The sequence below is a fragment of the Otolemur garnettii genome, unplaced genomic scaffold (assembly GCF_000181295.1).
Source record: "Otolemur garnettii isolate 467f Iridium unplaced genomic scaffold, OtoGar3 scaffold00020, whole genome shotgun sequence".
Taxonomy (NCBI): Eukaryota; Metazoa; Chordata; class Mammalia; order Primates; family Galagidae; genus Otolemur; species Otolemur garnettii.
In genome coordinates, this window is record NW_003852415.1 from 26,396,252 (window position 1) to 26,423,926 (window position 27,675).

A 27,675-nucleotide genomic window follows, 5' to 3' on the forward strand; every position below is an offset into this window, starting at 1 on the left:
CCCTCTCCAATGTGCAAGGCTGAAGCCCAGTGGAGTCGGGTAGTCCCCTTCCACCAGGCCAGGTAGGCTGTGGTAAAACCTCAACAGGTTATACTCGGTTAGGTAGTTTCTCCTGAGGGCGGGACTTGTTAAGAACAGAGCCCTGTAATACATTTCAAAGTAGTTCCTTTTCTCCTTCAGCCAGAAACATGAGGGGATTTTTCTCTAGTCTTCACTATGAGAACCCAGTAGAGCTCCTAATGGTAAAACAGAAAAATATTTTGGGGGCCTCCTGATGACTAGGTCCCCCAGAGATTTTAATCTCTCAGACTTGTCCACACGGAGCCTCTAATAGTTTGTTAATTATTATTCAATTTCCCCTGCACTGACTCCTGTGGAGGTTTCTGCTCAAATAAATTGAGATTGTCTATGTTTACCTGTCTGTGTCTCCAATTTTAAGGGCAGTGGTTTGCCCTGTAACTTTACTTTCCTTATGGATCTGAGTAGAGTTATTCAGTTTGTTCACTTTTTAAAACCTGTTGTTAGGTATAAATTCCTCATATGCCAGACTATTAGCCAGATGTCTTTAACTCTTTTTTATGGCCAAATAATATTCCATTGGATCAATATGCCATATTTTGTTTATCCACTCACTAGCTGATTGACATTTGCATTGTTTCTATTTCTTGTATGTTATGTATAATACTGTTGTGATCATTTGTTTATTATTATTTGTTTGGACATATGTTTTTATTTCTTTTGGTTCTACCTAGGAATGAAATTGCTAAGTCACATGGTAACTCTTTGTGTAAACCTTTGATAAACTGTTAAACTGTTTTCCAAAGTGGTTGCACCATTTATATCTAATTTTTCTTGTCCTCACAAATGGTTGTTATTACTTGTCTTTTTGCTCATACCCATCCTACTAGGTACATGCTGGTAACTCATTTGGTTTCTTTGATATTTAATATAGGGGTATTCAGATTTCTTTGTGAAATGAGCTTTCACAAAGCTCATTAGGGGTATATTTCTTTGTGAATGAGCTTTGGTAGTTTGTGTGTCTCAAAGAATTGATTCATTTCATCTAAGTTGTGAAATTGATGTATACAAACTTGTACTAATATTCCCTTATCCTTTTGACATCTTTATTTTATTTTTTTTTATTAAGTCTTTCGTACATAGATCATAAATACATTTATGCCATTATCCTTCTGATATCTTTAGAGTCTGTAGTGACATCTCCTGTTTCTTTTTTAAAACATTTTATTATTTTTTATTTCAAATTAATAATGACGGTATAAATGATTAGGTAACAGTGTTTGCATTTGTTAGGTAAAGTCACTGCTGCAGTTGTCTCCCACATCCAGGAGGTGTGCCATATACCCTTACATTCTGCCCATTAGGTGGGAGCACACCAATTCCCTTCTCTCTCCTTCCCTCCTTCCCCCAACTTGAATTGAGTTTTTCTTTTGTGTGGGCATGTATTAGTTCATCTGCTGGCTTCATGTTAGTATTGAGTACATTGGATGCTTGCTTTTCCATTCTTGTCATACTTTATTAAGAAGAATGTGTTGCAGTTCCATCTGGGTTAATACAAAAGATGTGAAGTCTCCATCTTTTTTTACAACTGAATAGTATTCCATGGTATACATATACTACAGTTTATTAATCCATTCCTGGGTCGATGGGCACTTAGGTTGTTTCCACATCTTGGTGATTGTAAATCGAGCTGTGATAAATAATCTAGTGCAAATGTCTTTACAATAAAATGATTTTTTTTCTTCTGGGTAGATGCTTAGTAATGTGATTACGGGATCAAATGGAAAGTCTGTTTTGAGTTCTTTGAAAATTCTTAATAATTCTTGCCAAAGAGACTATATTAGTTTGCAGTCCCACCAACAGTGTGAAAGTAAAAGTGTTCCCTTCTCTCTACATCATGCCAACACATGCAGTTTGGGGACTTGGTGATGTGGGCTATTCTTACAGGGGATAGTTACATCTCAGGGTAGTTTTGATTTGCTTTTCTCTTATGATTAGGGATAATGCTCATTTTTTCATATGTTGGCTGGCCATTCATCTGTCTTCTTCAGAGAAGGTTGTTTTCATGTCTCTTACTCAGTGATAGATGGGATTGTTTGCTCTTTTTTTTATTAATTTGAGTTCTATGCAGTTCTAGTTATCAACCCCTTGTCAGATTTGTAACATGCATTTGCCATGCATCTTTTCCCATTCTGAAGGTTGTCCGTTTGCTTTACTTGTGTTCTTAGCTGTGTAGAAGCTTTTCAGCTTAATTAAGTCCCATTTGTTTATTTTCGTTGTTGCAATTGCCAGTGAAGTCTTCTTCATAAAGTCTTTCCCCAGGCTGACATCATCAAGAATTTTTCTCATGCTTTCTTTTAGGATTTTTAGAATTTCATATCTTAGATTTAAATCTTTCATCCATCTTGAGTAAATTTTTGTAAGTGGTGAAAGATGTGGGTCCAGTTTCAGTCTTTTACATGAGGTTAACCAGTTTTCCCAGAACTGTTTATCGAATAGGGAACATCTCTTTAATTCCTGATAATGGTATTTGTGTCTTTTTTCACATAGTCATTGTGGTTAGAGATTTATCAATGTTATTGATCATTTCAGTGAAATATTGATTTTTTTCAATTTTTTTTTTTGTTTTCAACTTCCTTAATTTCTATTCTAATTTTTTTTTTCCTTCTGCTTGCTTTGGATTTAATTTGCTCTTTTTGTTCCTAATTGCTCGAGGAGGTACATTAGATCATTTATTTGCGGTCTTTTAAATTATAAACATTTTAATGCCATTTATTTTCCTCTAAGCACTTTTTCATCTGTGTCCCACGGATTTTAATGTGCTTCATTTTAATTTAAATTAAATTAAAAATATTTTCTAACTTTATTTTAACTTTCTCTTTGACAACTGGGTTATTTAGAAGTGATTGTTTAGTTTCCACGTATGTAGAGATTTTCCAGATAGCTTTCTGTCATTAATTTCTACTTCAGTTGTTATAATCAGAAAACATACTTTGTGCGATTTTAATTCTTTTAGATTTGTTAGAGGTCTGTTTTGTTGAATGTTCCATGTGCTCTTCTGTATTTTACCACTGTTGGGTGGAGGGTTGTATAAATAGCAATTTGGTTAACTTGGTTGATGGTGGCATTCAGGTTGTACAGGTTGTCTGTTGCATACAGGCACTGAGGGGTAGATAGGGGCTAGAATTTATCCCAAGCTGTGTTGGCCAAGCTATGCCTCTGGTGTAGGGTCGCCTCAACCTAAAGTGATGTCTTGTTCTAATATGAACTAGGGTGCCATGTGGGCCTGCTGTGGCTGTGTCCCTATTCTTCTGTCTGTTACCTGGCCTAAGTGGGACTGTGAGCCAAGAAGAGGACCTGCCGTGGGGCCTCCCTGTGACACAGGGTACAAGCAGCATGTAGGGTAGAGACAAAGGACATTGGAAACTGGAGTCTCAAGTGCTACCCACAACTTCAGAATGTAAGAGGGGTTGTTCTTTAGATGTTCAGTCTGATTACAAAAGGAATGTATGCTCTTTGCCAACTATTTGGAAAATGAAAAAATATAAAGAGGAAGATAATCCACTAATTTTTAACCTAGCCATAGCCACGATTGACAGTTGGTATCCTTCATTCCAGTTTTTTATGCATACATATTTACATTTTTATATAATTTTCCCCCAGCTTAATATTAGATCATTAGCATTTCTCATATTGTTGAGAAGTTTTTGGATTCTATAATTTTTAATAATTACCCAATATACCATAATGTATTTAACCAGTCCTTTATTGTTGAGTAATTTTAATATTTCCAGTGTTTCCTTTATTACAAAACTAAGACAAAAATCTCTGTGCATAAATTCGTAGATGTGAGATTGATCAAATGGTATATATGGTTTTTGGGTTCTGGATACCACTGCTTATTTCCTTGCAGAAGGGATTACCAGTTAACTGTGGTGTTCACTTGTTAGTTTGCTTGTTTTTAGTGTTGCATTCTCACCTCCTTCCTGGGGGAAGGAGCTGGTGCAGAGAGGTGGGCTGGAGTAGGGTGGCTGGAGGAGCAAGGTCAAGGGAGAAAAGAAATCTGTCCCCTTTGCAAGGTGGGAAGGAAATGGGGCTGGGGGATAGGACAGACAGGCCAGGTAAGATCTCCTTCCTTCCAGAGCTCCTGTCCTTGGCCATGGAATAAATAGGTTCTGAGGTATGAAGTTTATTGTGTTGTGTTTTACCCTTCACTTGGTCTTTGCTAATCAGCCCTGCCTAGTATTCAAACAGGCAGCCAGCATTTATTGTGTGCCTCATGAATATAGAAGTAGGTGCTTGGAGCCAGATGGGATATAAGGTGTGGAAATTGACAATTAGTGGAGAGACAGAGGTGCCCCAAGATGCAGTAGAGATGGGGGAACAAGCATTGGGATATGGATCCCACAACCAGTCTGCCCCATCCCCATTCAAGAGAATCTCTGGGACCTGGCCACTGTCCTCCTGGAGGTGCCACAACCCCCCTCTAGCTCTCGTCTCTTACTTGTTGCATCCTTCTTATGGGCCAACAGAGGAGAAGAAGCCTGACTCTGCTAGTTGGTTTTATGTGCCTGTGAATATGTGGATACAGGAGGGCCCATGAGTGGGATGGCCTACTTTCTTGAACTTCTGCCCTACTGTGGTTCTGTGTGGTTCAGTGCCTCTTTGTCCAGAGTATGGCTGGGCCTCTGTCCATTACCCTACATAGCTTCTTGAGGGGTGGGATGCTGGGAAGGGGTGCTTGAATGCCATGTTGCAGCCTGGGCACCTGAGGCTTCCCAGAGTCTGGCTGCCCTTAAGGGTGGCTACATTGTTAGAACCCAATTTTAATTTGTGGCTCCATTGTAAAGTGAGGAAAACCAATTTTTCACTTGAGAGGATCAGCAACATAGATACATGTGTAATTGTCTATTTCTGCTTTTCTTCTTTTCCTTCGTGTTCTATATCCATAATTTAAAATTTCATAGTCTCCAATGTGACAGTTTCTCTGTGGGTATGTTCAGATTCAATTCAAATGCAGCAAGCACTAATTGAGCAGCTATTCTGTGCTTCACTGAAACCTGGTGCAGTATACAGCACAGAGGGTTTAGGTGTAAATGTCAGGCTGCAGATTTGGGGTGACTGGGGCTCTTACCCCATCAGGCCGTGGATCTTAGGCAGTGCACTTCACCTCTCTGAGCCTCAGCATCCTCAACTGTACAACGGGGGTGGTGATCTCAACTTCCCAAAGTGGTCATGAGGGTTAAGTGAGGTTATATAAAAAGCATCTAGCAAGACGAGTGGCACACAGTTCAGTAAATACTCCTTGCCATCTTGACTTTTTCAGATGATGATCACAACGGGGTCATGCCCTCCACAAGCTCATTATAACTGGCAACTGTTTTCAGTTTTGCTAAAAGCTGAGCAGAGTTTGTACTTTTCCCCCAGCCAGGCAGTGTACCTGACCAAAATATCAAGTGTCTGTGCTTTCCGGCTAAAGATATTCTAGCCCATTGCAGTAACATGGGTCATCTCATACTGATCAGAAGCTCAGATATACATTCTTCTGTGTCTTTGATTAATTTTTAAAAGGGAGAAATGAATTAATTATTCCCAAATACGTGTGGTTGCTCTGAATGTAGGAGAACTAAACCAGGAATTTAGATGTCATGGTGGAAACCCTGGCCTCGGGCACCCCAGGAGCTGTCCAAGGGTCTGTGATCCCCATATGGAAAACTCACTAGTACCCTCAGGAGGCAGAGAGGAAAGTAGCAAGTCCGCCCTTCCAGACAGATGGAGAATCTTGAGGAGCAGAGAATGGGGGTACTGAGCATGAGAGGCTCAGAAGGACCACTAGGGCCTTTTCCCTGGGACAGGGGATTGGGAAACTTTCAGATAACTCAGAGGGGAGGACAACACTGTGTGCTCAGAATGGAGTAGAGGACAGGGCTGGTGATGGAACACCTCATAGAGAAGTAGTCAACTTCCTATCACTCTCCAGGATCCCCTAGGAAGCCCCCGCCCTACCTACTACTCCTTGGCAAGTCCTCTCCCTCAGCCCCCAACCCCTGGTGCAGGACCCCACAATCTTTGCCCTAGACAGCTCTTTGAGCTATGTGTGGGTCCCACAGCTGAGAAGCCTGCCTATGGGGGGACATATTCTGCTTCTGCTGGGACCCAGTGGAAGGGCCTCAGGCATATCTGCCACACAGTTTCTGGGAGGTGCAGGGAGAGGCCCCCTCACTGCTCTGAGCTCCGTGACCTGGCCTGTGTGGAGCTGAGAACTGCTCAGCTGAGGTTTCCCTGCTGTGAGGAGTCAGCTCCCACTCCTGGAGTTGGAGCTGTGAGGCCCTGAGACAGACAAGACTACTCCCTGCCGGCCAACTTCATTCCCTCTGATGTCTTGGGGCTGTTCAGTTTAGATTTATTCACCAGGAGATCCTGCAAATACTTACTCAATTGCCAGTTGGGTGACCAAGTGGCTGAGGGCTAGAATAAAAAGCCCTGAGCTCAGGGTTGAGGGGAGGAGCCAGTCTCCACAGAGAGCAATGTGCTGGGAGTAGTCGTGGGGGGCTGACGGAAAGAGGAGTTGATTCTGCTTGCAACATTGGGAGGCTTGGTTGGCAGAAAGTTTTAAAGGATGCATAGGAGTTTTCTAGGCAGCAAGTCAAGGTGGGATATTTTAGGCATAAAGAATGTACAAAAACACAGAGACATGAAAAGTCCTGACCCACAAGGGAATGGTGAGGGGTTTCTGTGGATGGAGAACACACACAAGGTGTGTATTGTGTGTCCCCTTGTGTGTGCACGTGTTCAGAGGAGAGTTAGGAAACAAGGTCAGCCTGGCTTTCTGAGCTGGTCGGTACAGGGCCTCTACCCTGGCCATTTTTAGGTAGTGGCCCCTGGGAGGGTTCAGAGATAAGGAAGACCTTCCTCAATACATCCATCATGCTCCCAACATTGCCTTTAAAGCTGATCCTCTGGGAGTCTAAGCCAGCCCATCAGTTACACCTGAATGTGAAAGGGGATGGTGTCCTCCCTCTACAGATGGTTATTAAAGCTCGCCATTTTTAAGCCTCATTAAGAAGTGTTAAATGCTAATGAATTTAGAGAGGGGTGTCTTGGGGCCTCTGTTTCCTTGGAAACATTTGAGAGCAGGTGCTTTATAATGAGCTGTACCTATTTTAAAAGTGAGCTGCAAGTGCCGCTTTGATAGGCTAGATCTGAGATGCTGATGGGCAAGTGTGAACAAAGCTGGTGGAGGCCAGTGGAGACGCTTTGTGCTCTCTGAAATATCATCTCTCTGGTGGTTTCCATAGAAACCACCAGCACCTAGGTAGGAGAATTGCCGAGTTCCAGGGTTTCACTTACGAAATACAATGTTGTCCCCAGCCTCGGCCACCTCAGCCGGTCTCTGAAGACTGTTGGATTCCCATTGGTAGGATGGGACTAGGTTCTGGACAAAATGGGACAGATGTATGTTGCCATAGCTGTAATTCTGCTTTAATTATGTCTGTTCTGTACCCACTGTTTGATTTCAGCTGGTCCCCACTCTGCTTATTATTTCAGACCTGGCTGATAAGAATTAACATTTGCGGAGATAATTTTTCCCCACGGAGCACTTTAACGAAACTTTTTATTATTGAAAAATTTAAATATATACCAAAGTAGTGAGACTAATTAATGAACTTTCATGCAGCCAGCCTTCTGTTTCAACAATTATACATTTATGGCCAAGCTTGTTTTATCCATAATCCCATCCATTTTCCCAAAACTCTCCACCCTCCCCACCCCTACCATCAGATATTTGATTCAAATCCCAGATGTTTTATAACTCTATTTGTAAATATTTTGGTTTTTTAAAAGGTAGGAGCTTAAACAACTATTCTAATACCATTATCCCTTCTGCCAATTTAGCAATAATTCCTTAATAGCATCCAATATCTAATCTGTGTTTGAATATCCCTGATTACTTCATAATTTGCTTTAAATAGTTCCTCATTCAAATCAGGATCCACACATTTGGTTGATAGATAAGTCTTGTTTAATCTGTAGGTTTCTCTCATACTTTATTTTCTTTGTAACTTATTTATTGGGTAATAGGTCAGTTGTTTGTCCTTTATTTTTCTGATTGCATCCTTGTGGTGTCATTTAACACATTCTTCTGTTCCCTGTATATCTTTTGAACTGGTAGTTTCATCTTGAGCAATGCTTCTGACATAAGTCTCCTGGGGAGGTTGTGATTCTGCTGCTTTGAAAGTTCCCCCTTATTGCTGTAGGTATCAGCATTTCTCATTATTGCTAGGTCATAGTCTGTTTGTTGTATAGATATACCATAGTTTATCCATTTACCTGTGGATGAATATTCTGGGGCATCTCCAGTTTTTGCAATTACAGAGCCTCAAGCTTTCCCCCTAGGTAGAGTGCCATGGCATCACAACTCACAGCAACCTCCAACTCCTGGGCTCAAGTGAGTCTCCTGCCTCTGCCTCCCAAGTAGCTGGGACCACAGGTGCCCGCCACAATGCCCAGCTTTTTTTTTTTTTTTTGGTTGCAGCCATCATTGTTGTTTGGTGCCCGGGCTGGATTCGAACCCGCCACCTTAGGTGTATGTGGCTGGCGCCTTAGCCACTTGAGCCACAGGCGCCTAACTGTATATATATTTTTTGAGATAGAATCTCACTCTGTTGCCATGGGTAGAGTGCTGTGGTGTCATAGCTCACAGGAACCTCAAACTCTTGGGCTCGAGTAATGCTCTTGCCTCAGTCACCTGCGTAGCTGGGACTATAGGCACCTGCCCCAACTCCTGGCCAGTTTTTAGTAGAGATGGGGTTCTCACTCTTGCTCCAGGAGGTCTCAAACTTCTGAGCTAAAGCAATCCACTCGCCTTGGCCTCCCAGAGTGCTAGAATTATAGGCATGAGCCACTGTGCCTGACCTAGTTTTTACTATTATAAATAAAGCTGCTGTGAACATTCATGAGCAAGTCTTTGTGTGGGTATACGTTTTCATTTCTTTGGGTAAATAATTGGTAATGAAATTTGCTAAATATTATGGTGTGTGTATATTTAAATTTATATTAAATTGGCCAGGCATAGTGGCTCTCACCTATAATCTTAGCACTGTAGGAGGCTGAGGTGGGTGGATTGCTTGAGCTTGGGAGTTCAACACCAGCCTGAGCAAGAATGAGACCCGGTCTTTACTAAAAATAGAAAAACTAGCTAGGTGTTATGGCACATACCTATAGTCCCACCTACTTGGGAGGCTAAGGCAAAAGGATCTCTTGAGCCCAAGAGTTTGAGGTTGCTGTGAGCTATGACAACACCATGTACACTACCCAGGGTGACACAGTAAGATTCTGTCTTAAAAAAAAAAAAAGTTATATTAGATTGCCAAACTATTTCCAAAGTAGCTGTACCATTTTGCATTCCTATTAGTAGTGTAGGAGAGTTTCAGTTGCCTCACATTCTCACCAGCACTTGTTACTGTGAGTCTTTTTCATTTGAGTTATTCTAGTGGATATGTAATGGTATCTGTTTATGGCTTTGATGTCTTTTCCCTGATGACTAATGATAGATAGTGAGCGTCTTTTTGTGGGCATATTAGCCATTTAAATGTCTTATTTTGTGACAAATCTTTTGCCTATTAAAATTTATTATTAGTAATAGTAGTAAGCTCTAAGAGTCCTTATGTATGTTGGAACTATTTTCTCCCATTCCATAGCTTTTGTGTTATAACTAAGAAACCTTTGCCTATCCTAAGGTTGCAAAGATTTTCTCCTATGTGGTCTTCTAGAAGTTTCATAGTTTTTGCTGTATATTTAGGGCTATGGGTATATTTTCAGTTAATTTTGGGGTATGATGTGAGGTGATAGTTATTCTATTTTTTTATTTTTTATTTTTTTGCTACATGGGGTTTCCATTTGTTTAGCACTATTTGTGGAAAAGACATTCTTTTTCCCTACTGGATTGTTTTGGGAGCTTTGGTGGAAAATCATTTTGCCATGTAAAGGTCTCTTTCTGTGTTCTCACTTTTGTTCTCTTGATTATCTATCATTTTACCAATACAACGATCACTTTATTACTGTAGCTTTATAATACTATTTGAAATTGGAAAGTGTAATAAGCCTTCCAATATTTTCTGTTTCAAGATTTTTTCTGGCTATTCTAGGTTATTTACATTCTCGCTTCAGTTTTACGATCAACTTATCTTCTACAAACAAGCCTGCTGGTATATTGATTGGGATTGTGACCAATCTATAGATAAGTTTGGGGAGAACTGACATCATAATATTGAGTCTTCTGGTCCATGAGCATAGTATATTCAGATCTCCTTCAGTTTCTCTCAGCAGTATTTTATAGTTCTCAGTGTTCAATGTTACATATAACATGCTTCTCAGTATTTCATGTCTTTAGATACTAATGGGAGTATTTGTACTGGGAGTGGGATTTTATTTTTTATTTTCCAATTGTTTGTTGCTAGTATATAGCAATACTACACATACTAATTTTCTTATATTGTCTGTATATCATGTGATCCTACTAAATTCACTTCTTAGTCCTCATAGCTTTGTCATAGCTTATTTAGGAATTTCTATTACATGACTGTTTTCTGTGAATAATATAGTTTTATAGCATTCTTTCCTATGTGTGTGCAATTATTTCTTTTTCTTATTGTATTATGATGGCTAGAATCTCTAATTCATTGTTGAATAGAAGTGGTGGAAGTGGACATCCTTGTCTTATTTCTCATCTTATGGGAAAGTATTTAGTTTTTTACCACTAAATATGGCGTTAGATGTTGGTTTTTCATAGATATTTTAAATCAGTTTAAGAAAGTTACCTCCTAGTCTTAGTTTTCTGAATTTTTAAAAATCATATGTTGATGTTGAATTTTATCACATTGTTTTACTGCATCTGTTTTTCTCTGTATTCTGTTAATACATTGAATTACATTGATTTTTTAAAAATGTCAAACCATGTTTTTTTTGACAAATCCCACTTGCTCATGATGTATTATTCTTTTTACATATGGTTTAATTTACTTTAATTTTTAAAAGTTGTGAATAATTTGTTGAAGATTTTATATCTGTGTTCATGAGGATTATTGATCTATGCTTTTTTTTTTCTTATTTTTGGTTTAATGTGAGATTAATAATTGGTCTCCAAAAAGTGAATTAAGAAATGTTCTCTACTTGTATTTTCTGAATGTTTGTATAGAATTGGCGTTATTTCTTCCTTAAATGTTTAATAGAATTTATTGTTGAAGATATCGAGAGCCAACATTTTATTTATAGGAAGGTGTTTAATCAGACAACATTTTAACTATATATAGGGCTCTGTTTCATGTGCTCTGTTTCTTCTTTAGTTCTTTTTACATTTGACCTTAACTGAAAGGTCGAGAAGTGATCTTCTTTAGTTTCTTTTTTATATCTTTTTTCTTTTAAGGAATTTTTCCTTTTTATCTAAATTGTCAAATTTATTGCCCTAAAATCATTCTTAATAGAATTTTATTATTGTTTTAAATGGCTATAGTGTCTGCATTTCTTCTTGTTGATCTGAACACCAGTCTGGTGTTATGTATTACTTTCCAATCTGAAGAACTTCCTTTGGCATTTCTTGTAGTCTTAAGTTTGCTGGTGGGGAATTCTCTTGGTTTTTGTTTGTCGAAGACTCTTTATTTTGCCTTTATTTTTGCCATCTCCTGTCCTTTTGTTTTATACTTTGATGGAGAAATGATTGACATACAGTGGTTTTCTATTCATCTTTGAGTGACCTTTTATAGTTTGTGTTTTTTAAGAAATTTCCCCATTTCATCAAAGTTATCTAATTTTTTGGCGTCAAGTTTTTTTTTATGATATTATTTTTTTGTATTTGTATCATCTGTAGTGATATCACTTCCTTTCTCTTCTTCCCAATATTGGTGATTTGGATCTTTTTTTTCTTTTTTGCCCTTATTAGTATAGCTAGAAGTTTTTTTCTTTTTTTCCAGTACTTCACTTTTTATTTTTATTTTCTTGAGACAGAGTGTCTCTTGGTCACCCTCGGTAGTTGTTTTGGCATTATAGCTCATAGCAGCCTCAACCTCTTGGGCTCAGGAGATTCTCTTGCCTCAGCCTCCCTAGTAGCTGGGACTACTGGTGCCTGCCACAACACTTGGCTTTTTTTTTTCTTCAGAGATGGGTACCCAGCTATTTTTTTAGAGATGGGGTCTCACTCTGGCTCAGGCTGGTCTCGAGCTCCTGAGCTCAAGTAATCCACCCATCTCGGCCTCCTAGAGTGCTAGGATTACAGGCATGAGCCACCATGCCCTGGCCCTAGCTAGACCAGGTTTTTAAATTTTATTCCTCTTTTCAAAGTACTAGATTGTGGTGTCATTGATTTTTCTCCATTTTTTTTAAGTTATTGATTTCTTTTCCTATCTTAATTATTTTCTTCCTTCCACTTAAACCTTGAGTTTAGGTTTTTATTCTTTTTCTAGTTTTTTCAAGTAGAAGTTGAGGTCATTGTTTTGAGACTTTTATTCTTTTCTAATATAGATGTTTAATGCTATACATTTTTCTCCAGGTATTTTAGCCGCGCTGTACAACTCTTGATATATTGTGTTTTCATCTTTATTTGATTCAAAATACTTTCTAATTTCCTTTTACATTTCTTGATTCATGGGTTATTTAGAAGTTTGCTATTTATGTTGTAAACGCTTGGGAATTTTCCAGATATCTCTTGTTATTTATTTCTAATTTAATTCTACTGTGGTTACGGTACATACATTGTATATTTGAAACCAAACTTGTTGAGACTTATGTTCTATTTAGAATGTGGTACATATTGGTAAATGTTCTGTGTGTACTGAAAAGAAGGTATGTTCTGCTTTTGTTATGTGTAGTGTTCTATAAATGTCAATGATACCAAGTTGGTTTATAGTGTTAATTTAAGTCTTCTTATTCTTTCTATTTTATAAGAACTTTATAAGAACTACTGTGTCATGGTTTGAATGCATGCATCTCTCCAAAATTTATATGTTGGAACTTAAATGCCAAAGTAGAGGTATTAGGAGGTGGGGAATTTGGGAAGTGATTAGGTCATGAGGGCTTTGCCCCTGTAAATAGATGTAAATTTACACCCCTGTAAATTCATGCCCCTATAAAAGGGCCAGAGGGAACTAGATAAGCCCTTTCTGCCCTTCCGTCAGTTCTGCCTGTGAGAACCTGGGGCTTATTCGTTTTGCTCTTTCATTATATGAGGGACGACACAGCAAGAAGGCACAAGCCTTCACCAGAAACCAAATCTGCTGGTGCCTTGATCTTGGACTTCCAGCCTCCAGAAATGTGAGAAATATATTTCTATTATTTATAAATTATCCAGTCTGAGGTATTTTGTTATAGCACCAAGAATGCAGTAAGACAAGCTGGTTAAAGTCTGTGACTATAACAATGAATTTGTCTATCCCCTTTTCTTAGTTTTGTTACTTTCCTGCATTTATATATTTTGAATCTAGGTACAAAAAGATTTAGGATATTATGTTCTCCTGGTGAATTGAATTGATTCTTTTATCATTATGAAAAAACCCTCTTTATCCTTTATAATATTCCTTAATCTACTTTGTCTAATCATAGACATTCCTTGTTTATTTTGGTTAGTGTGAGCATAGTATATCTTTCTATATCTTTTTACTTTTAACCTATTTGTGTCTTTATATTTAAAATGGGTTTCTCTTAGGCATCTTATAGCTGGGACTTACTTTTTTTTTTATTAGATCATAATTATGTACATTAATTCTATCATAGGATACAGTGTGTTGCTTCCATATGCAGTTTGGAAAACTCTCATCCAACTGGCTAACATAGCCATCATGTCTTTCTCATAATTGTTGTATTAAGACATTTATATTCTGAATTTGTCTAAAGGGACTTGCTTTTTGATTTTAATCCTGTCTAATAGTCTCTTCCTTCCATCTAGAGTAGTGTTTTTCAATCTTTTTTATCTCATGGAACACTTGAACCTATAGTTAAATTTCGTGCACACTTAAATTATGTTAATTAAAAAACAGAGTAAAAAACGGTTGTACTGTGCTTTGAACTTCTGTTAAGAATAATGTAATTAATGATTTTCAAAAATTTTCATGGCATACCTAAGATTCTCTCGTGGCACACCAGTTGAAAAATCACTGATCTAGGGTATTTATCCTGTTTTAATTTATTGTGATTAATGACATGGTCAGGTTGAGATCTGCCATTTCACTATTACTTTTTTATTTGCTCCATCAATTTTTCTCATCTTTTTTTCTCTTGGATTAATTTAGTATTTTTAGGATTTTATCTTATCTTATTGTTGCTTTATTTTATTATCTGTGGCTTTGTGTCATGGGTGTTTTCTTTAAATGAGTATCTACCTTCAAGTCATATTATATCTCTTCTCTAAGAATCTTGCAACCATATACAGATTTTGGATTTCTCCCCTCAGGGTCTTTTTACTATTACTGGCATACATTTTTTTACTTCTAGATATATTACGATCCCCATAATATATTGTTATTATTTTTGCTAGAAATAGCCAATTTTAAAATATTTTAATAGTTAAAAAGTATTGTCTGCTTCTCCATGTACTTACTGTTTCTATAGTGAATAGATTTACTATTCCATAGTAAAAAGGGTTTTGTTTTTTGTATGTGAAGTTATTTCCGGTATCATTTTCTTTGTGCCTTTAGGATCTTCTTTAACATTTCATGCATTTGAGGCCTGCTGTTGACAATTTCCACTTTTATTTGTGTAAAAAGTTTTGTCTAAAAGGTATTTACACTTGGTAAAGAATTTTAAGTTGATAATTTCTTTTTTCATTCAGTACTTTAAACATGTTACTCTTTTGTCTCTAAATTGCCTTGTTTCCAATGAGAAGTCAGCTGTCATTCTTATCTTTTTTCTTCTATATGTAATGTATTTTTCTTTGTCTGGTTTTAAGATTTTTCTCTTTATTATTGGCTTCAAACAATTTAAATGATGTGCCTTGGTATAGTTTTCTCTGTGTTTCTTAGACTTTGTTTAGTTCCTTTTATCTGTGGGTTTATAGTTTGAATTGAATTTTTAAAAATTTTGGTTATTATTTCTTCAATTTTGTTTTTTCCTATCCCCCTTTTCCTAATTACTTTTATGTTAAGGTTTTTTTTTTTTTTTGGCTTTGTTCTATAGGTCATTGATGCTCTGTTCTTCCCTATGTCTTCACGTTTACCAGTCACATGCAATTTCTGATATGCAATAAATAGCATACATTGTTTTATTTCACTTCTACATATTGGATTTAGGTCTTTTAAAAATATCTTACATGCGTATTATCCTTAACATTCTCGTACTATCCTCTACTTTCTTGGTTCTACTGTGTATAGTTACAAGTGTTATGTTATCTTTTTCTACTTTCTGTACCATCTGTGTCACTCATGGGTCTCTTTCTTGATAACTTTTTTCTTCAGTATGGGAGGCATTTTCCTGCCTCTTTCTAGGTCTAGTGATTTTTGATTAGATGCCAAACACTGTAAATTTACTTGTTGGGTGTTCAATTTTGTTGTTCCTTTACATTTTTTCTTGGATGCAGTTGTATTGTTTGGAACTGGTTTGCTCTTTTTGAGACTTGCTTTTAGACTTTGTTTGGTAGAACTCAAACAGCCTTTACTTCAAGGCTAATTTGGTTTCATTGCTGAAGTAATACTCTTTTGAGGACTTTTTCTAATGCCTCGTATATTTTCACGTTTCTGCTTAGTGTTAATATTTTATCACTTCAGGTAAAATGTATTGATAGAATTCTTCTAACCGATAGGTCTCTTTACCCTGTCTATCCTTTGTTAATAGTTGTAATATAGATTACATCTACCTACCTTGAAGATCCTCCTTCCAATCAGTGTTATAATTTTTGTTTTCAGTAGTTGAATGAATTTAAAATTGAGTGGAGAATAATAGTTTTTTTTATATTTCCCTAATCATTTATAATTTTTTTGTTTTTGTTGCTATTTATTTATCCCTGAAGTTGCAAGTTTTCCTTTGGTATTATTTCTCTTCAACCTGAAGAACTTCCTTAAGCATTTTAGGTAAAGCAAGTCTGCTGATGACAAATTCACTCAGTTTTCCTTCATTTGTGAAGATCTTCATTTTATGCTCCTTTCTGAAGGATATTTTTGCCATCTGTAAGATTGTGGGTTGACACTCTTTTCTTTCACTGCTTTCAATGTGTTTTACTCTCTTTGGCCTCCATAGTTTCCGATAAGAAATCTATAGTGTTTCAAATAATTGTTCTATGTTTAATTCTTCATTTTTTCCCTTGGTGCTTTCACAGTTTTTTCTTTGAGATTTTCGGCAGTTTGATTGAGATGTGTCAGGACTTGTTTTTTGTTTATTTGTTTGTTTTAATTTATTTTTGTCTTCTGGAGTCTCTTGACTCTAAATTTATGCCTTTCACCAAATTTGGGTAAATTTCAGAGACTTGTTCTTTAAGTAGTCTTTTTTCTATACTGCTCTCTTTCTCTTTAAGAACTCCATTGATAAGAGTATTTAAATATTTGCTATTAACCCATAGGTTCCTATGGCTCTGTTCGTTTTTTTCTTTAGGTTGGTCTTTTGGCCAGAATGATGAATTTATTTCAGAATTTTAGCTGTTCATACCAGCCATGTAGTTTCTTAATCTGTTCAGTCCATAGGTCAATATCAGAAGTTAAAAGACAAAAACAAAAGCAAATAAAGAATTTCATCTGCCATGTTGATTTTTAAAAATATATTGTTGTTTATACTGATTTATTCAATTCAAATTTAGGATTACACAATTTTTCTTTTACTTTTTTGTTTTTATATCTTATATAAAGTTTTTTAAATCTCTAACACTGACTTTTTTTTAAATTTCCACCTGCCTTTACACATTTTTCTTTTTTTGAGGCACAAATTCTCAATTTGTCACCCTCAGTAGAGTGCCGTGGCGTGATAGCTCATAGCAACCTCAAACTTTTGAGCTCAAGTGATTCTCCTGCCTCAGCCTCCCAAGTAGCTGGGATGACAGGTGCCTGCCACAGTGTCTGGCTATTTTTAGAGATAGGGTCTTGCTATTGCTCAGGCAAATCTCAAACTCCTGAGCTCAAGTGATCTACCTGCCTCAGCTTCCCAGCGCTAGGATTACGGGCAGGAGCCACCACACCCAGCCTGTACAAGTATTTTGACACTAGCAATGAAATGACTGAAAAAAGTTCCAAGTTTCTGGCAGTTCTTTTTGTTCATAATGTATATCCAATTAGGATTTACCATCAGATTATGAATTTTCTATTAATAATGTGTATTCAACCAAGGATATACTATTAATTTACTGTGCTTTAAGTCTCATAAAAGAAATCTTATTTACATGGTTAAGCTACTAAATCAATACATGGTTAATTTCATTTGCCTAATTTTATTTTCACATTTTATAGATTGCTTTCTAATTTAATTTTGTTGCATAATTTAATAAACTATGTACATGAGTCTAGAGAAAGAGCTGGCAAAGTACAGCCCATGAACCTGATGTGGCCTATGACCTGTTTCTATATGGCCCTTGAGCTAATTAATCTGGAGTGGTCAAAGTTCTAAACAGCCCTAACAGACATATATACACACACATACAGTCGTGCATATTCACACATACAGAAAGAATATGTAACAGTGACCATAGTGCGTGGTCCACAAAACCTAAAATATTTACTATCTGGACCTTTACAGAAAAAAAATTGTAACTCTGTTCTAGGGTCGAATCTGCAAAGCAAGGTGCATTTATAGAAATAATTTAAGTTCTACCTATAATCGTGTCTTTCTCATTCTGTTCTCTCCCTGCTTTTGGAGGCAATCTTATTTATTTACTTATTTTATTAATTAATTATTTATTTATTTTTTGAGACAGAGTCTCACCATGTCACCCTGGGTAGAGTGCCGTGGCATCACAGCTCATAGCAACTTCCAACTCTTGGGCTTAAGTGATTCTCTTGCCTCAACTTCCCAAGTAGCTGGGACTGCAGGTACCTGCCACAATGCCCAGCTATTTTTGGTTGCATTTGTCATTGTTTAGCAGGCCCAGGCTGGGATTGAACTCACCACCCTTGGCGTATGTGGCTGGCACCCTTACTCACTGAGCTACAGGTGCTGAGCCATTATTTACTTATTTTAGTTTCTGGTTTATCCTTTATTTAGCAAACTCATATACTTATGTTCATATCATTTCTCTTCTACATACTTTCTACACTCCCCCACCTGCTTTGCATTTTTTCATTGAACAACATGTCTTGGAGATCACCCCATGACAGGATAGGGAGATATTCCTTATTCATGTTCATCACTGCACAGTGTAGTCCAGAGTGTGAATAGAGTTTATTCAATCAGTCTTTTTTTGATAAACATTGAGTTGTTCCCAGCTTTTTATTTTTACAACTAATGCTGCTTTCAGTGGCATTGTGCTTATAGTACGTATCTTTGGGGATTTTACCAGTGTAAGTTTACAAGTGGGGTTGCTGGATCATGCATATTGCTGAGTAACAGTGCATATTGTTTTGCTTGAAGTTACTCAAATCCTCTCCACAGGGATTGTACCATTTTGCATTTCTGGCAGCAGTGTGTAGATACCTTACCCCCCAAGCCACCTAATGGAGACTGTTGTCAAACTGTTGGATTTTGCTAATTTAATAGGTAAGAAGTGATGTCTTTGTGTAATTTAAATTTGCATTGCTCTTTTTATGGTAGAAGGACCATTTCCTTTTTTATGAACTCTGTTCATTTCTTTTGCTCATTTTTCTATAGAGCTGTTGGTCTATTGGTCTTTTTCATTTAGTTTTAGAAACTGTGTATATATTACGCATAGTAACCTTTGCCTGTAATATAAACTATAAATATTTCTTCTATTTGTCGTTTTTACTTTGCTTATTTATTATTCATTTATTAACTTGCTTTTCACCTTGAAAAGTGTATTTTTTAAATTATTATTATTTTCATGTAGTCTTATTTACTCATTTTTTCTTTTACTGTTCTGGCTTTGGAATCATACTAGGAAAGTCTCCCCAAGTCCTAGGTCACAGAGAAACTCTATTATGTTTTCCTCTCATATTTATATGTTTTTTTAAAAAATGAACTTTAGTTCCTTTTTGCCTACATCAGTGAGACACTTTTGACAGCCACTATATCCTATGTGATTGGCTTCTTGTGTGAATTAAAGCCACATAAAGGAGCCTTTTGCTTACCTCTCCAGTTTGCCTGGCATAGAGAGCAGTGTGTTTATTTCATGTAGAAGGAGTTAGAATCTGGGGAGAACTCAGAGATCAATCCTGGGGATGTTAGCTCTGGATAGCCTGGGAAGAGAAAGTTTATGAGCATCTGCTGCTTGCTCATTCATCCATTTATTTATCCATTCATTCACTTCTTGAGCCATTAATCCACATATCTTACTGATGCCTGTAATAGACAGACCCAGTGCTGGCCAATGGTAAACTACAAATGTGAGTGACAGAGCATCTGTCCTGGGATCTCACAGTCCTGTGGTGCAGACAGGTGGCCAAGATAGGCTGCTGAGGGAGCACAGAAGCACAGAGTCCCATAGGAATCCAGAGCAGTGTCTTTTTCCTTTCTGTCATGTCTGGGTGAGGACCAGCAGATTAGGTGGGGAGAGGAGACACCCTCCAAACTCTTCCTTTTTCTGAGGACCAGCAGTACTTAGAGGCTCAGAGGCTTGATTGTTGTTTAATCTAAGTCTTTTGCAGTGATGACTCAAAAACTAAGCCCAGAGAGGGAAGGGATCCTCCCCTGGGCATACAGTAGATTGACAGCTGCGTTAGCCTTAGAGCTTAGCCTGTATCCTAACCCCATGTATCCTAAAGGAGCAGGAACCCATGGAAGGTAAAACTGTGCTTTTGGACAAGTCAGCAGCATCCCAGAGTTGACCCAGGTTTGCTGGCAGGCCAAGTGGTGGGTAGATGTTAGGGACATTGGTGGTTCTCATTGTCCCTGAATGTGTCATCATTCATCTCCTTTTCCCCAGATCAAGTCCTACTTATCTGACAGGGGCCCACAACTGCCAAAAGAGACTGAGTGGGGCTCCCTTTTGGGTCCAGCTAGTTGGGCCCAAGCAGCATCATCCTGGGATGGGATGTTCCAGCTGTTGGGGTAAATAAGGTGGCCATAAAACCCACCATCTAGACACACAAATGGCTCACCTGCTCTTTCCCAGGGCACAAGTAGTTGTGAAGGAGAGTAAATCATGTTCGGTGGTGCTAACTTCAAAGGCCAGCCTTCCACTTAGAGCCACATTATTTGGCAGGGATTGCACATAACACGGCTTGTTTCCTGGCTATTCACTTTTATGACACCCCAATGAATTAGGCCATCTCCATCTATTCCCATAAAATGTGCAGAACAACAGTTTTTGTTCTCCTCAAAAGTTTGTCTTGGAAGGCAGGTGGTGTGTTGACAGGGTACACAGCTAGTCCTGCTGTGGACAGGCAGATGGTTCCTGGGCACGTTACTTCTCTCTGGAGAAGCTACCTCTGGGGCTGTTGTCCTGAGATAATTTTTGTGAGCCCCTCAGCCAGTGGCTGGCATTTAATGGGCACTCAGACAGTGGAGGATGGGCCTTCATCTTCCTCCATCCTTTCCCTGCAGTATCCCCTGCGGGGATCGAGCTGCCTAGGCTGGAAGGAAGCTGTGGTGTTCAGGCTGCATGAGAGCTCACATTACTGCCTAGGAGCCATTCTCTATGGGTAGGGGGGCTCTGGAGGCTGCTCTGTGCCCCCTCCTCTCCCAGCCAGTGGAAAGGAATGCCTCAGTGCATGGGCTGTGTACAGGGATGTGTGTCAGACCAGACTACTTGTCTCTTGGCAGTTTGTACCCCAGCCATGTCTGGACTCCCTGCTCCTCATGTGAACTGTGGTGATGGAGAGGGCTTTCTTTGGGAGAAGAGAGAAGTAAAGCTTCCACGTTCAATGTGGCCTAGGTACGTGGAGGCCCTGGGGTGGCTTGTAAGAAGATGGTTTAAGTGAGGTGAGACTTGAATGGCTCTAGGTATGAGAGGAGCAGGTAGATCTGGAACCAGTAAAGAGATTGTTCCAGAGCCATGATTTGGGGGCATTAATGCCTCCCACCCCTCCCATCAACATAGATTACAAGTACTTGCCTTGGGATGGTGCTGTTCTTGCTGCACGTGTGGGGACAGGTCCCAGTACCAGGACTAATAACTACTTCTACTTAACAAATGCGTGGAGGGCAGTACTTTAAATAGGAACTTTAAAATAATAGTCTGAGTGCCCACCAGCCACGGCAGAAGTGTAGCAAGGTCCCAGGCCTGCCTGCTGGGCCTGGCCAGCCTCAAGTTGGAATGTTGTGCAAACTCATCAGAGCAGATGGTAGATGATGTGCCACGTTTCCAGATCCTGCCAGCCTGCAGTCCCACCCAGCTCCAAAGGCAGCAGGATCATGGGTCCCTTCACTCCTGGCAGGGAGTAGAGCTTCCCGCACCCCACATTTTGTGAGACTTGGGGCCAGGCCTGGTTAGGGCTGCTGTGGGAGGGCAAAGCAGGAACATGGAATCCTGGTGTCTGGAGGAAGGTAGCAAGTTGCTGTGCAAGAAAGGGCAGTCTGGTTCCTTGCTCAGTTTTCAAAGGCTTGCAGGACTGTACTCATTTTTTCTGCTCCTAGACCATTCTTTAGACTTCAGGGTACCTACTCTGAAATCCCCCTAGCTGAGGGCTGCTTCTAAAGCAGCTCAGAGAAAGGCAGTCATTTGTTGCCCTCCCTCTCCTAGTAATTTACCCCAGGAATTTATGAAGCAGGAATCAGCCAGTAGGGGACTGAATTGTAGACCCCAGGGAAGCTCCTGGGGTGGAGAGAGGATCACCCATGCCCTGCCTTTGTTACCTTGAGCAAACCCCTGTATCTTCCTGAGCCTTAGTATACCCCATCTGGAAAATGGGTCTCCAGCTTCTCTTCCCCTGGCCTACACTCCATGTATAGAGTGTTACGTTTAATGTGAACCTGACATATATATTTGAAAGAAGATGATAGGAAACATGTCAGCAGAATTGGAAAGGTGAGAACTTTTTTTGTGTGTGTGTGTCAAGAATGGCTCATTTTGTGACTGGCGAGGTGAAGGGATTGGAGAACAGTGTTTATGATGTAGCCACATGGTGGTGCCCCGGGCTGGCTGGCCAGGCCCAGCAGTCAGGCCTGAGACCTTGCTGTGCTTATGCCAGGGCTGGTGGGCACTGGACCTGTTATTTCAATGTTGTAAGTTAAAGGTGTGCCCTCCGTCAGTTTGTTAAGTGGAGCTATTTGTTAGTCTTGGTAGTGGGACTTCTCCCTACCTCCCTGCCGAAACCAGGTATTTTAGAGCAGAAGATGAATGTGGTAAAATGCTCTAAAGAAAGCACAACAACTGCTTGATACTTAATAACATCAGTTTATGAGACAGGAGGCTGTGAAATACCAGCGATGATGCTAAGAAAATAAAAAGTGTCTTTAAAGCTAAAATATGGTCTGTGATTCTGGCTTTATGGTCTGTCTCCAAGAACACTTGTTCCCTGTATTACTGTGACTCCTACAGGGACAGCAGTCTGGAACTTTGTGAGCTGTGAATTATGTGACATCTTCAGAAGCAAGACCCACTTACAAAATATGACCCTGGTGTTGATGGATGTCATTATGCTGTCTAGGTGCCCTGGGGCAAGGCATAGCCCCCTTTCCTTAGCACTTTCACTGGACACCATGTGCTCTTAAGGGGCCTTTCTGATTGGGGAAAAGAGAATGGGAAGAGGTTACCAGACGAGGCTTGAGTCTGTGCGGTATCACAGAGCAGCTCCCAAGGGTGACAGACATTAGCCTGGTGGGAAAGCAGAAGGAGGGTGGGTACCATGATTCCATGTGGGGCGTGGGGCTGCTTAGCTTTGGGTGTGTGTGGCCCAGCCTGGCCTTCACTATATTCACCCACCCCTAGGTGTTCATCAGCCCTCTTGTCCCTCCCTAGGCAGGTACTTGTCCTGTGTTCTCAGGCTGGCCAATGTAACTGGTGCCTACTCTTCCAGGTGGTAAGAGGCTACAAGGCAACCATTCAGCAGACCTTGGACATCCTGTTCCTTGGAGAAGGCTGTGAGTTCCTGAGCAGCACAGATGCTTCCACCCGGGACTCTGCCGACCGCACCATTATTGCCTGGGATTTCCGGACCTCTGCCAAGATCTCTAACCAGATTTTCCATGTGAGAAACTCTATTTGGCATTGTTGTCAGTTTCAGCCGTAGGACATATCTGTGTGGTTCTGGTCTGTCTGGGGTCCCAGGCCCCTTCTTGAGGAGGAGGGGTCCACTGTCTGAAATGTCTAAGATAGGAGTAGGTGAGGCCAGGTCCTAGCTTTCTGCATACGCAGATTGTTCCAGATGCAACACTCATTCTGTTTTTTTTGTCTCCTGCACAGCCACTCAATAGGGCAATGGCTTGGGGAGAACCTGATCCAGGTCAATGGGGAAGACAGCTGTGCAACCTGAGAAACCCCTACCCTTTCACCACCCCCAAAGCCAGTGGAGCAGAGGGAGTTTCTGACCCTTGGCTTGGCAGGTGATATGACCCAGGAGTTGAGAACAGGGACCCCAATGTTAGAGCACCTGCATAAAGTCTTGGATTCACCACTTATGAGGTGGGGGCCTCTGAGCCATTATTTGGCCTCTTTGATTCTTACTCCCATTACTACCACTGTCATTATCACTACCACCACCACCACCACCACCTCCATCTCTGTCACCACAGTCACCATCATTGTCACTACCACCATCACCATCTTTTTTACTATCATTGTCACCACCATCTCTGTTACCACCATGGTGACTATCTCTATCTCCATCATCATCATCACTATGTCATTATCGTCACATAATTGTCATCATTATCATCATCTTTTGAGATTTCAACTAAACCATGACTAATCTCTTTGGTACCCACCTCTGAATTTAAAAACACATATCCTGTGTACTTGATATATATGTGTGAGTACATGAAGTACATATCATGTGTGTACCTTCTTTTTTTCTTTTTTCCTTGTTCTCAAAAAGTTGTAAGTGACACTGAGCAAACCTGCCTCTAGATCTACCTGCAGGGATTTCAAGCACAACCCACTAACAATGACAGGCCATAGATGGGGGCTGAAGGAAACCATTTGGTCACTGAGGGTGGCCTGTTTCCAAGAGTCCTAGCAGAAACCAGGAGAAGCAAGGCAGATGAAGGTATCTTGTGCCTAAGCTATTGGTCCTCCTGTAATGACACTTCCATGCTTTCTGTGTGGAGTGAGTAGATGCTCAGCCCAGCACCATCATGGCAGGGAGATCATTTTCTGGCCACCAAGGCCTCTGAGCCTCTGCTGGGCACATCAGCCTATAATTTTGTCTAATCCTCACTTTGCCCTCTGATTTGGGGCTTATTTCAAGAGGGTGGCTTAAGGACAATTATAACAATGTCAGGGTAGATTAGAGAGGGGGGTTTTAAGTCTGTTTTCTGTGTGGCAGTGCCAATCAAGGAGTGAGATCCCTACCCCTGCATGCTGACATATGATCATGCCTTTATTTCCTTATCTGGCCATTCACTCCTCACTTGAGATACATTTGGCTATGCAGGTCCGTAGGCTGGGCTGGGGCTGTCCCCAAGGTCCTTACTGTGCAGGTAAGGAGATGGCATGTGCATTTGTTTTCTATCCTGTGTAGCAAATTTCTATAAATATGGTGGTTTAAAAGCACCCACGTTTATTCTTCCACAGTTCTGGAGGCCAGAATCCTTAATAAATGGTAAGTATTACTGGGTTGAAACCAAAGTGCTAACAGAGTATGTTCCTCTAGAGTATCTAGGGAAGCATCCTTCCTGCCTGACTGCTGGCATTCCTTGGCTTATGGCTGCATCCCTCCAGTTTTCAAGGCCAGCATCTTCACATCATCTTCACTGTGCATGTCAAATCCACCCCTGCTTCCATCTAAGGATGAATGTAATTGCATTTAGGATAATAATATAGAATAATTTCATCTTAAGATCCTTAACTTAATTGTGTCTACAAAGACCCTCTTTTTTTTTTTTTTTTTTACCACACTCATACTTTGGCCACACTTAACACTCACAGGGTCAGTAATTAGGATGTATATGTATCTTGGGGGTGGGGGCTTCCACAAGGGATGCAGATGGCCTCTAGCAGCTAGAAAAAAGAAACAAGGTTCTCCCTGCAGCCTCTAGAAAGGAACAGGCCTGCTGACACCAGGAAGCCCATTTCTGACTTCTGACCTCCAGAACTGTCATTTACTAAATGTGTGTTGTTTTAAGCCACTAAGTTTGTGGCAATTTGTTATATAGCAGCCTCAGTAAATTTATATTGAACCCCTAAACCAAAGTCTGGGAGGGCACAAGGTCCCTTGAGCAGAGTGCCAGGTGGGGGTGGGTATCTGGAGGCAGGAGACTGAGTGGGAGCCTTCTCTGACCCTCTGTGGCCCTGCTGTTTCTCAGGAGAGATACACCTGCCCCAGCCTTGCCTTGCACCCGAGGGAGCCTGTGTTCTTGGCGCAGACCAATGGCAACTACCTGGCCCTCTTCTCTGCAGTGTGGCCCTATCGGATGAGCAGAAGGAGGCGCTACGAAGGACACAAGGTACCTCTATCCTTGTTCCCCAGGTCAGATGCTGAGCACTGTCCCCAGATCTTCCCACCAGACAGTGCCAGTAATGAATGTGGGATTCCAGGGTGCATGGGGCCTCTGTTTGGATAGATTCTGCTTTCTCTACTGCATGACATGTGGCCTGGTATCTCAAGACCCTGGGCCACATCTGGTCCTGGGCCCAGGCCCCAGCAAATGGACAGAAAAGCATTGATTAGCTCACATAGATAGGTCGGGGTAGGGTGGGCATATGGGAACAGGACTGGAAAGGCATGGGAACATTTCTACTTCTTCCTGTCCCCACCAAGGCCTGCTTTGAAGAGACAGAAAAGGCCAGAGACTCAATGGCTATCAGTGAGGCCAGACACCATCAGCTTTGCTGGAACTATCTTAGCTAGAGTCCCCTGCACTGTCCTCATGGAAGGAATATAGGCTTTGGCCTCAGAGGTGCTGGTATGAAGCCCTTTTCTGCTCTTTGCCAGCCTGAGGCCTCAGCCTGTTCTTCTATAGAATGGGCCTCAAGGAACAGGTGTGACTGCTTACCCCCATCTTGCCCTCTCCAGGTGGAAGGCTACTCGGTAGGCTGCGAGTGCTCCCCAGGTGGAGACCTGCTGGTGACGGGCAGCGCTGACGGCCGGGTCCTGATGTACAGCTTCCGCACAGCCAGCCGGGCATGCACGCTCCAGGGGCATGCACAGGCCTGTGTTGGTACCACCTTCCACCCTGTGCTGCCCTCTGTCCTTGCCACCTGCTCCTGGGGAGGGGAGGTGAAGATCTGGCATTGAGCTGCCTTCTCTACTTAGCTGAGCCTTCTGGACACTGGCCCAAGGAGCCCCTGCTTTCCTGGGGGTGGAGCACAAGTGAGCACTACTAACCATAGCTTTGGGTTAGACCTGGACAGAGGCTGCTTCCACTGCCCTCTGAGCCTCAGTTTCCTTTTCTGTAAAATGAGGATGAAAATTTGTTTGATGCAGGGTTGTAAGGACTATAGTAGTGAAACCACCTGGCAGTTAGCCCGTTTTGTCTAATAAATTTCCTAAGTTATTTCAGCAGTAGATATATTAGCAGCTTCCTTTCACCTTCCTATTCCCAGGCTTGCTGGGACTCTGGAGACAAAGAGAATGGGGGGAGCTTGAGAGGTGGGCAGCCCTGCTCTGCTGATCCCAAGAAGGGATTCCAGGGCCCAGAGGGTTCTAGGTCTCAGGACTGTCCTTGGAGACTGGGCTGGAGCTTAGCAGTCCCTGCCAGACTCCCTGGACCCCAGCTCCTCTCACCCTCCCCATAAGTGTGGCCATCTGGATCCTCAGTCTGCCCAAGCCTTGGGCCTTCTGGGCTGGCTCTAGCCTACCCTGTGTGTTCGCTGCCCTTGTAGGTGTGGCTGTCTGGTGAAGGAGTGATGTGGAGAAGCAAGGGGCTGGAGGAGGCCTGGCTCTCCAGGGACCTATGCAAGCTGATAACAATAATACCTCACCAGAATTGTCACTGAGGGGCTGCTCCAAGAACCCAGAGATCCACCGACAGGTGAAGGGGGGACCACAGGTACTTTAGAAGGCTTTCTGGAGGAGGCACTTGGTGAGGAGGGCATTCCTGGCGGGTGTCAGTGGGGAAATGCAGAGGATATGAAAAGGAAGCCCAGGGACTAGGCAGAGGGGTTGCAGGAGTAGGACCCTCCCAGTTTTGCCTCTCCTAGAACCTGATTCTAGTCCCAGCTCTGTTGTTGCTGTGCTGAGACCATAGGCAAAGCACCTGTTCTCCCCTAGTTCCTCATCTGTCCAGTGGGTAGTTGAAGAGCCAGCTGCAGACTGTATGAGGTTAGGGAATGCTAGGCCTGTATGGTGTTGGGCACAATAGGTGCGCCAGTCCTGAGGGGGACTGGAGCTGGCCCCGGCTGATGTGGGAGGACATTTTTTCAGTGTGCCTAGGGGGTCCTTGGGATCTCTTCAGGGTCCACAGGAAGGATATTCCAGGCAGAGGGAAGAGTGGTGCAAAAGCCCTGAGGCGGGGTTTCTCATCTAGGCCAAATCCTTCTAC

General features: G+C 41.0%; 1 protein-coding gene across 2 annotated transcripts in view; it reads left to right on the top strand.

The window, feature by feature from the left end:
* Positions 1 to 26,674, top strand: part of WDR25 (WD repeat domain 25) — a 153,363-nt gene extending 126,689 nt beyond the window's left edge. For both annotated transcript variants that reach the window (XM_023511584.1, XM_012803434.2), the window contains exons 5-7: positions 23,052 to 23,222; positions 25,498 to 25,638; positions 26,208 to 26,674. In XM_023511584.1, coding sequence (XP_023367352.1) covers positions 23,052 to 23,222; positions 25,498 to 25,638; positions 26,208 to 26,429 — 534 coding nt within the window. In that variant the 3' untranslated portion in view covers positions 26,430 to 26,674. The remainder of the gene's footprint in view (positions 1 to 23,051; positions 23,223 to 25,497; positions 25,639 to 26,207) is intronic.
* The last annotated feature ends 1,001 nt before the right edge of the window (positions 26,675 to 27,675 follow it).